General features: G+C 33.2%; 1 protein-coding gene across 2 annotated transcripts; it reads right to left on the reverse strand.

Annotated features, from left to right (window-relative positions):
- Positions 1 to 48: 48 nt before the first annotated feature.
- LOC111708427 (uncharacterized) lies at positions 49 to 8527 on the reverse strand. Of its 2 annotated transcripts, none has more exons than XM_023481809.1 (5): positions 7913 to 8257; positions 4791 to 4928; positions 4480 to 4560; positions 4134 to 4273; positions 49 to 133 (listed from the first exon to the last, which is right to left on the reverse strand). In XM_023481809.1, the coding sequence occupies exons 1-4, from the start codon at positions 7957 to 7959 to the stop codon at positions 4141 to 4143; spliced, it is 399 nt and encodes a 132-aa protein (XP_023337577.1). In that variant the 5' UTR covers positions 7960 to 8257; the 3' UTR covers positions 49 to 133; positions 4134 to 4140. The 2 variants fall into 2 exon arrangements, with proteins under 2 accessions (XP_023337577.1, XP_023337584.1); XM_023481816.1 differs by lacking the exon at positions 49 to 133 and adding an exon at positions 624 to 1141 and having other exon boundaries at positions 4204 to 4273; positions 7913 to 8527.
- Positions 8528 to 10456: the final 1929 nt, after the last annotated feature.

The following is a 10456-nucleotide window of genomic DNA, read 5'->3' on the forward strand; positions in this document are numbered from 1 at the left end:
GGTTTATTCAGAATTCACTAAGTTTTGTTTACGTGTATGTAAATAAAGGTTGGATTAGCACAATGTTTTAATTCCTTGATTTTGGCTTGGGAGATTTCAGCAATAGATCTTTCAGTCTTGGTGAGTTCTGAAAGTAAAATAGTTCTTTAATAATACACAACATAGAGCTAGAGCTTCAAAAGAACAACCATAATAACTAGCTGTGACTAGAAACAGAACTGGAATATTAGCAAGAGCTAGAACAAGAATTAAAATTAGAATTGGAACTATAACTATAACTAGACCTAGATATAGATATAGATAAGAACTAAAACTAGACCTAGAACTAGAACTAGAACTAGAACTAGAACTAGAACTAGCTAGAACTAGAACTAGAACTAGAATTGGAACTATAACTATAACTAGACCTAGATATAGATATAGATAAGAACTAAAACTAGACCTAGAACGAACTAGAACTAGAACTAGAACTAGAACTAGAACTAGAACTAGAACTAGAACTAGAACTAGAACTAGAACTAGAACTAGAACTAAAACTAGAACTAGAACTAGAACTAGAACTAGAACTAGAACTAGAACAAGGCCTAGATCTATAACTACATCTAGATCTAGAACCAGAAAATAATTTTGTGTTGAATAGACAGAAAAAGAAACACAATAAACATTTATCACTGAATCCACAATTGCTCGATAAATCTAAAATTTTATTAAAAAAAGTAAACTGGGTTGTATGATGTATTTAACCTTCTTTTGAATTAAAAAGGTAGAGTTTAGATCAGAAATGATTGAGCCAATATTGTAAAAAACGTCCGTACAAGTTTTTAAAGTTGGACTAAGCTCAATGAACGGGTTGCAATATGCTTTAATAAAATTCTATAAATATATTTTCTATGAATTTGCAGTATACTCTGATTAGGTTGAATCCCTAGACCCTAAATTGAATAAGGACCAGGGATAAATTGACTAAAGTGGAGAACTTGACAACTTGAGAATCGGTTCAAACTTCTCCAGGTTAACTTTAAAGCCTAGAGATTGTGGAAGAGAAGGATGTGGGTATATGTTCAGAATACCCGGAGAAGATTTATCTTCATCCCCGAGAATGAGAAAGATGTTTGAATAAGGAAACAGAACTGATCATTGACTAAAAAAAGAAGGTTTTCATCCCGGTAATCGATTTTTTTTAATGGAACTGATTTATTTCAATTCGAAGTGAGGTACAGCCTTGAGATTGGAGAAGGATTTTTCATACGTAAGATTTGAGAATGACTTTTAACCATAAAATTAGATAAATGTTTACTGTCGACTCTAAGATGTACAAATAGAGCTGAAAACTTAAGAATTGTGTATATCGATATCAATGCTTGATCTCCTCTTTTTATAAATCTTAAGATCAATTTAATCTCACGGTAATAATTAGGCAAGTATCTAGAATGTTACCAATCAGAATGTCGATTAGAGAAACCGAACAACCAATCAGAAGCCGAGAATTTTCAAAATTTTACCCGAGAAAACTCTCATTGGTCGGAATCCAGGGTGGAAAATACAAAAGAGAGGATTGAGAAGAAAAAACAGTGTCAAGAGTGGATGTAGATATTTAATAATCGGGATTAAAGAATAGGATTTCCAATACAAAAGTTTTCAGCTCAGGGTTTAGAACCAATTTGAGCTTTGAGAAGTATTTAACATCAACTCTAAGCTGGGAGAAGGATTTATCATCAACCCTGAGATAAGAGATTGGTTTATTATCGATCCTGATCCCGGAGAAGAGTTTTCCATCAATCTTGAGATTGAAAAAGTGATTTTAAAATTAAAAAGGGACTGTAGACATATTTTCAAGGGACCCTCAATTTTAGGATGGCATGTCCGATTTACTATTGTAACCTTTGAACCTTGTTCTGATTAAGGTTTCAGGGAAATTCTTATTTTTCTAAATAAAAATTTAGTGCCGATGGTAATTTTCTCAGTTTTATAAATTGAGGTGAACTAAAATTACGTCTACAGTCCTTCTAAATTTAAAGATGGATTCTCCTCAACTCTGATATCGGACCCTGAAATTGGAAATCATAGTAAACCTTTAAGGTTAAAATCAACCTTGAGATTAGGAAAGGATATTTAACCTGGAGATTAGGGAAGGATATTCAACCTTGTGATTAGGGAAGGATATTCAACCTTGAGATTAGGGAAGGATATTCAACCTGGAGATTAGGTAAGGATATTCAAACTGGAGATTAGGGAAGGATATTCAACCTGGAGATTAGGGAAAGATATTCAACCTCGAGATTAGGGAAGGATATTCAACCTGGAGATTAGGGAAAGATATTCAACCTCGAGATTAGGGAAGGATATTCAACCTTGAGATTAGGAAAGAGTTTCTAGATGATAAGAAGGATTAGGATTGACAGAAAACTAAGAAAAGATATACTCCAGGAGACAGGAGACCGGAGACAGACAGATAGATGAATATATCTTGTCTTAAATAAGAAAATGTTCCATTAACAAATATCTCAACAGAATCCCCTCCACCCCGTACCCGTTCTTCCTGTCATGCAATCCATTCCCCTTGCACCCTTTGCCCTGTCCTTTTCCTTTCCCCTTCTTCATATATTAAATCTCCATCTTCCACCTGATATATGTTCTTTCATCTTGCATTTCATTCCTTTCCATTCATACAAAAAGCAACATACTTTTCCCTTGCTTCCCTTTCCTTCACCACCCACCAACTTATTTCTTCCCTTCCCTTTCTTTCACCACCCACCAACTTTTTCCCCCTTCCCTCCCTTCCCTTCCATTCACCGTCTAGCTACATACTTTTCCCTTCCATCCTCTCCCTTTCCCATCCAGCAACATACTTTTTCTTTTCCTTCCTCCCCCCCCCCCACTTTTTTCCCACATAAACATTAAACATACATTATGAAGAATATATAAGAAGATTCTGCATTATGGAAATATTTATAAAATAAACATTATTTACTATTCAAGATTAGGGAGAGGAAAAAGAAGAAGAAAACCAGGTTTACATGAACACATTAACAGATTAAAAAGAATCAGAAAACCAAATGTTCTTGAATTCATAAAATAAACAAAGACGGTCTAAACTTTTGCATTTAGCAGAAAAAGTTTAAAAACAAGGTTTTGCTCTGTCGAAGCCCAAGCTAAACTTTAAAAGAAGATGGTTTTTGGAAGAAATGATCAGAACAAGGAAGAAAAAAGGATAAATCTAGAAGCAAATAAAACATTAAATCTTTAAAATTGAGCAGACTTTAACAATATAATATCATATATGAAGATATCACGTTTAAGGAACTAAATATTGTATTGAAACTAGAATTTAATTTTGACATTACAGATATTAGATAAACTGTCCAAATTCTGTTTAGAATTTTACTTTTTATAGATCATGGTTTTATGAACGATATGACTCATAAATAATCAACAACAACAAAATTCTGACCAACATTTCACTTTCTTATACAAAAACATTTTAATTTGAAATGAAATCAATAAATATCAAAGACCTTGAATTTCGAATTTATGGCCTCTGCTTTCATCTTGTTAGTCGATACTGCAGTGATCATAAAAATAAACTGGATTTTCAAAATGGGATTCTGCCAGATAAACATTATTTCGCAGATATCTTGTTTGGTTCAATATAAACCGACTGAAAGAAAAACCAAACAAAAAGATTTTATTGACATTGTGAGCATTGTGATTAAAAATATGATCAAGAAATTCGATGATTTATCTTTTCAATTTCAATATTGATGAGATGATGGGCCATGGCAGGTCTCATACAAAATGTTCATCCAAACGTTGTCAATCATAAATTATCTAAGATCGTCGCACAGTTCACATGTGTATTTGTATATATAGTAGCTTTCCAACCGAAGACAATAGTTTTTCTGATTTAAAGCATAGAATAGAAAATTTTACCTCAAAGGAACTGAGTTTTTGTCACAAAATCTGATTTTCTTATCCCTATATCTTTGCATTTCAATGTCAGAGACCATAGATATTTCAAACTATGAATTATTTTAGATCAAATAATAATAGTTTGAAATATCAAAGGTTAACACCATCAGGTTGCAAAGATATAGCGATTTGAAAATCAGAATTTGTGGCTAAAACTCAGTTCCTTTTAACTCAATAAGTTTTCTTTCTGGCAAGAGCTTGCTGAAAACAACCCTTGAAGGAGTTCTTCCTCACGTCAATTTCTCCAACCTCTAGTTCATCCCGTCCATAGATATCCCAGTAGCAACCAGGAGACATACACTGCCTATACATTCATTCATAGATATCCCAGTACATAGCAACTGCATGGGACATATATGTTCTATGCTTGTTACCTTGACCTACCTTACACAATTACTATGTTTTATGCTTGGTCCCTTGACCTACCTTACACAATTACTATGTTCTATGCTTGGTCCCTTGACCTACCTTACACAATTACTATGTTCTATGCTTGATCCCTTGACCTACCTTACACAATTACTATGTTCTATGCTTGGTCCCTGGACTTCCCAGCAGACAGGAGACTGTTCACAAGCAACCCAGTATTCTCTGAAAAGAAACTTTGTTGATCATTTGATAAATATGTGGAAACTTCCTTTCAAAGCAAGTTCAATACTTTTTAATTTTACATCTATACAAGGTGTAGGGGGTAAATTGTACAATTTATCTATGTATTATATAAAATACCTAGATCTGTATACCTGTATATCTATACAAGGTGTAGGGGGTAAATTGTACAATTTATCTATGTATTATATAAAATACCTAGATCTGTATACCTGTATATCGCTTCGTTCTTCCTAGTCTGGAAGTAATCATAATCTGAGAACTGAAATGGAACTGGATCCTTTACTCCCCAGTTTTCTACCTCTTCAAACCAGCTCAGATCTAGGGTATGGGGCAGCTGACCACTCACACTTAAAATAGGAAAATAATTATACATTTAAAGAGACTGTCGACGTAATTTTTAATTGACCCTTTATTTAAAGAGTTATATCACGTGGATTTAACGGTTCTGTCAATATTCCAGAAAACGTGTGACTTTCGATCACAATTTTACCCATTAAACATACTTTTAAGCATTTTTTATTTCACACTTTTTTGTCGGCATATGCATTTTGAAGGAAAAAAGTATAGAACAAACAAATCCGTAAGTTTAAAGATTGTTGAATTAAAGACCAAAACACTTTGATTTCAAATAGAACCTCGTTCTTTTTGGAATTTGTATTCAAGGATTAGCTATATTTTCCTGTTATACATACATTTTTTCTCCAATATTCCAACCTTTTCATAGATCATAGGGACCAAATTCAATTCAAGGGTTAGAAAACACAATTTATTACATGTTCTGGGGGACATGTTTGTATTTCTAAATATATTTTTTGTGCTCTCTGCTATTATTTAAATTAATGTATTAGATATTTAATTAGAATTTCACTTGAACATATAAAGAAAAGGAACATTTGCGTAACATAATATCTAACAAAATATTCTAACTATTTTTTTAAACTTTCTTCAACTTAAAAGAAAAGTTTTATTTTCACTTCGAAATGAATTAGAGAGACACATTTTCTATAAAGATTAAAAGAAATTGAAGAATATGAAAGATAATAAGATTAAATGTAATAAATCATTTTGTCGGAAAGAAACTTTCAGGCCATGTTTTGGTTTCGTAATCTATAGAATTCAAGTTGGTAAATATTTAATCGGAGGGAAAGGTTATGGTTCCTATTCAAGTATAGAATCGAGGAGGAGGGGGAGGGGGGGGGTCAAAGCTACAAGGGGTAAGGGCGAAGATAGGAATATTAGAAAGGTTTAGGGTTCATGTTCTCTATGTTGGAACTGGAGTATGGAATATTATAAATATCCAAGTATAAGGATGAGCATAAAAATATTAGAAAGGTTTAGGTTCATGTTCTCTATGTTGAGGACTGGAGTATGGAATATTCTAAATATCCGAGTATAAGGATGAGCACAAAAATATTAGAAAGGTTTAGGTTCATGTTCTCTATGTTGAGGACTGGAGTATGGGATATTCTAAATATCCAAGTATAAGTATAAGCATAAAATGTTAGAAAGGTTAAGGGTTCATGTTCTCTATGTTGAGGACTGGAGTATGGGATATTTTAAATATCCGAGTATAAGTATAAGCATAAAATATTAGAAAGGTTTAGGTTCATGTTCTCTATGGTGGAGCTGGAGTATGGGATATTTTAAATATCCAAGTAAAAGGATGAGCATAAAATATTAGAAAGGTTTAGGTTCATGTTCTCTATGTTGGAGCTGGAGTATGGAATATATAAGGATGAGCACAAAAATATTAGAAAGGTCGATGTTCATATTATCTACCTAGAACAGAGGACCGAAGGTTGGAATATCGTAAATACAACGATAGGAATATTAGAAAGGTTTATGTTCATGTTCTCTATGTAGAGTGTAGGACTGTGGGTTTGAATATCTTGAATATATGAATAAGGATAAAGACAAGAATATTACAAAGGTTTATTTTTATGTATATGAATATTTGTTTGTCTTATGAATATTAAATAGGTTTATGTTTATGTCCTCTATGATAGTAGAGTATACTACTTAAAGGTGGAATATCTAGAATATCAAGGTTTAAGGTTGATAACAGAAAAATGAGAAAGGGTAAATTCATATTCACAATGAATAATTTAGAACTAAAGTGACTGAAGGTTGGAATATCTTAAATATCTAGGTTTAAGGATGATGACAGGAATGTTAGAAAGGTATAGGTTCATGTTCTCTATGTATACAGTGTTAACCAGAAAACAATGGAATGGAAAGACGAAATTATAGAAATACTTAAGCGTTTTGATACAAAACAAATATTTTAATAGTAACTTAGCAAAGAACAACTTAAGTGAAAAGGGTCTATTTACACTGTACAAATGATATGTTTCATGTTCATTGAACTAGTTTATGTCTTAACTTGAGTTTAAAAGTCGTCTTCCTATTTCAGAATTTTCTAGTTATCACTGTAGTATAGAACTAAGGGTTAGAATATTATAAACATCCAGGTTTAAGGATGAAGACAAGAATTTTAGAAAGGTTTAGGTTCATATTCTCTTTGTATATTTTAGGGCTGGAGGTTGGAATATTATAAACATCCAGTTTTAAGCATGAAGATAGGAATATTAGAAAGGTTTAGGTTTATATTCTCTATGTGAAGTTTAGGACTGGAGGTTGGAATATTTTGAATATACAAGTATAAAATGAAGACAGGAATATAAGAAAGGTTTAGGTTCATATTCTATATGTATAGTTTAGGTTCATATTCTCCAAGTAGAACTGAAGACTGGAGGTCGCAATATCATAAATACGAAGACAGGAATATTATAATGGTTTAGGTTTATGCTCTTATAGTTTTTAGTTTTTAGGGTGTAGGGGTGAAATATCCTAAATATCGAGTTAAAGGGTAAATTTTAGAAAGGTTAATGTTCATGTTCTCTATTCTGTGCACAGTATATAACCTAATGGTGGAATCTTGAATATTCAGGTATAAGGGTGAATACTGGAGTATTAGAAAGCAAAAATAAACATGGTTTGTCAATACACTTCCGGGTTCAGAACAATTACCTAAATCTCATTTTGGAAAATGTTTTTCAACATACTTTTAGAAACAAGTATTTAAAATAGAAAATCTTTTTAAATCATGTTTCTTCCTGCTTCCGACTAGATCGATAGATAGAAAAGGGAGGGGCCTGGAATCCCCCGAGGGTGGGGAAATACTATAATATACTTGCAAGTGGGGGAAATACTATCCTGTACTCTGAATATACTCTTGTCGGAACTATGATGACTCATACTCTATCTTTAATATCAATTTCACTATTTTATTTCTTAAAAATTCTTGTAAATGAATAAATAAACGTTTTACCTGAATATACTTGATAGAATAATAGTAGAGAGAAGCAATAGAACCATAACTCTTGGCTACTCTGGGTATAACTTGAGAAGCGCTGTTGCTCCAACACTCGTCCCTACACGACTCCTCTTTACTGAGTCCGAGGCCACTATATACAACCAAGTTCTCTCCCGGCCTCAACCTCTATCCATGGTTTCTGTCTGAAGATAGGAGGAGGGGGGAGAGATCTTCAGACGCATGTATCCTTCGGATTTGATTTTTGGTATCGGAGAAGCAATATTCATAAATCTTTCTTCTTCTCAGAAGATCTATACTTATAGGATAGAACCTTGAAAACCAAGGATGAATCTGCACGGAATGGTTTAACTAGATCAAGGATTTAAAGCCTGCAGTTTTGCAGAATTCTGTTTGACCCAATTATAAACTGTCTCAGTGCAGTTATATTTAGGACAAGGTCTGGGCGTGGTGTGTTTTCTTAATGTTTCTAAGTCCTGAATGTTTAATGTTCTGTGTTCACCATGTGCATGGTTCTATTAACTCTGTATATTTTGCAGGAACAGTTCTCTTCGCTTACAGTACGTGATGCTTTATCTCAAATCTTCTTTGTATCTTATATTATGCAATTATAAATAAACCAATGAATGAACTATTAATTTTTTACTTATTATGAATTATATATTTTTTTATCAATTAACTTTCTAATTTGTACTAATTTCTACTTAACAAAAACTCCAAACTGGAGAGGAATATGAAAGGGTTAATAGTTATAAGACTAGTCTTTTGACTGAAAAGGTGTCAGCACTAGTACTTAGAGTTTAATACTAAAGACTGGAAAGGTATCAGAGAATAGTCTGTAGACTAAAGAGGTATCAAAGGTAGTCCTCAGTCTAGAGAGGTATCAAAGGTATAGTCCTTAAACTGGATTATGGAGATTGTTATCAGAAGGATAGTCTTTGGACTGGATAGTTATCAGAAGGTATAGTTTTTAAACTAGAAGGATAAACTGAAGAGGGTAGTCGGGATAAATAAAAAAAAATATAATTTTTGAGGTCCCCCCCCCTTGGCAACAGTATGCCCCCCCCTTAAAAACCCCTTTTTTGAAAAAATATTGATACCTTTTTTATATTTTTTTTCTGCCCCCCCCCCCTCCCACCTGGACTTGTTTTGTTCACCATAAAAATACCATAAATCAATAATCACAGCATCATTAAAAATAATATTTTTACTAATAAACGAAATTTCTTCTAAAATTTTTAGATAGAATTTACACAATCTTCATATTCACCATCTCTTTTAAGCTACAATTTTCTGGGATTTGCTTGCACAAACATTTCAATGATTTTTTCAGTATAGAGAGCTCAGACAGCCTTTTAGGGTGTAAAGCTTTAAGTGCAAGATCGTTAAGTCTGCTCTCCGTCATAGTACATCTTGTGTAATGAAGTATTCTCTTTAGAAGGCTAAAACTTTTCTCTCCTTGTGTTAACAATGAATTCAGACAAATCCTTAGTCTTTGTCATTGTCATGTGTTACTTTTTAAACGTAGTTTCCTTTAAATTTTGTATTTTCCAGGGGGGGCAGTGCCCCGCCTGGAACTCCCAGGGGGGGCAACAGGACTACTGCCCCCTAGGTACGCCACTGTGCCTGGCCTGAGGAAGGGAAATGCAAGCAGATGTAATATTAAAAGAGCCTCCCTCATGGGTGACCCCTCTCAGCCTCTCAGGGGGGGCACGCGTAGAGGGGGGCGGGGGGCCCGGCCCCCCCCCCTCGTACGCCCCTGAAAAATATTATATGGGAGTCATGTTATATTAAAATTGATTTCAAAGTAGAATATAATTAAGCAAAAGATTTGTTTAACTAAAAATAACCATTTATTAAATGTCATGTTTTAATGGTGGGACACCCTGTAGAAGAATTATAAACTGTATACTGCAGAAGAGTTGAAATTTACTGATCAGAAAAAATTTTGCATACAAATGTCTGAGAGGCTTTTTAAGAAAAAGAAAGAATAGAAACGACAATTATTTTGCTATTACTTTTAAATACTGAAGGAAGAAGGAGGGAAGGAGTGATGTTTGATTGAGAAGGATGGGATAAACCGATCTTTATGAAATTTACCCTCTCAAAAATAGATATAAGTTTTTATCTAAACTCACCATTTCTAACACCTATCAAAGGTCGACATTTTAGTTAAAATATGTAGCTCAGGTTTTCTATTGAACATTTTGCAATATATTGATTGATTGATTTCAAACATAAGACGATCTTTTTTCTCTGATATTTCCATACTCGGCATCATTACAATTATTACGCTTGCCACCAGCGAACATTTATTAATTATGGACTTTAAATTTGTTTTAGAAAATAATTGACGTTGACAAACCACTATTTCATCAGCGGAGTCCATAAATCGTATATTAGAACGGACACGGGATTTTATTATATTAAAAAAAATTGTAACAATATGAGAGCTGATAGAAGGGGTTTATTTTTCCTTATGTGAATAACAATAATCAGAGTTTGGGGAGAACAGATTTAGAATAGACTTGTTTTTGTTTA

Source organism: Eurytemora carolleeae, unplaced genomic scaffold (assembly GCF_000591075.1).
Source record: "Eurytemora carolleeae unplaced genomic scaffold, Eaff_2.0 scaffold38, whole genome shotgun sequence".
Classification (NCBI taxonomy): Eukaryota; Metazoa; Arthropoda; class Copepoda; order Calanoida; family Temoridae; genus Eurytemora; species Eurytemora carolleeae.

Bases quoted from the DNA above. Each gene is read 5' to 3' on its own strand.
- LOC111708427 (XM_023481809.1), bottom strand. From the start codon at position 7,959: ATGGTTCTATTGCTTCTCTCTACTATTATTCTATCAAGTATATTCAG. The intron at 4,929-7,912 runs GTAAAACGTTTA...TCCTATTTTAAG, and splicing joins ATTCTATCAAGTATATTCAG to TGTGAGTGGTCAGCTGCCCC. The intron at 4,561-4,790 runs GTATACAGATCT...GTTTCTTTTCAG, and splicing joins AAGAACGAAGCGATATACAG to AGAATACTGGGTTGCTTGTG.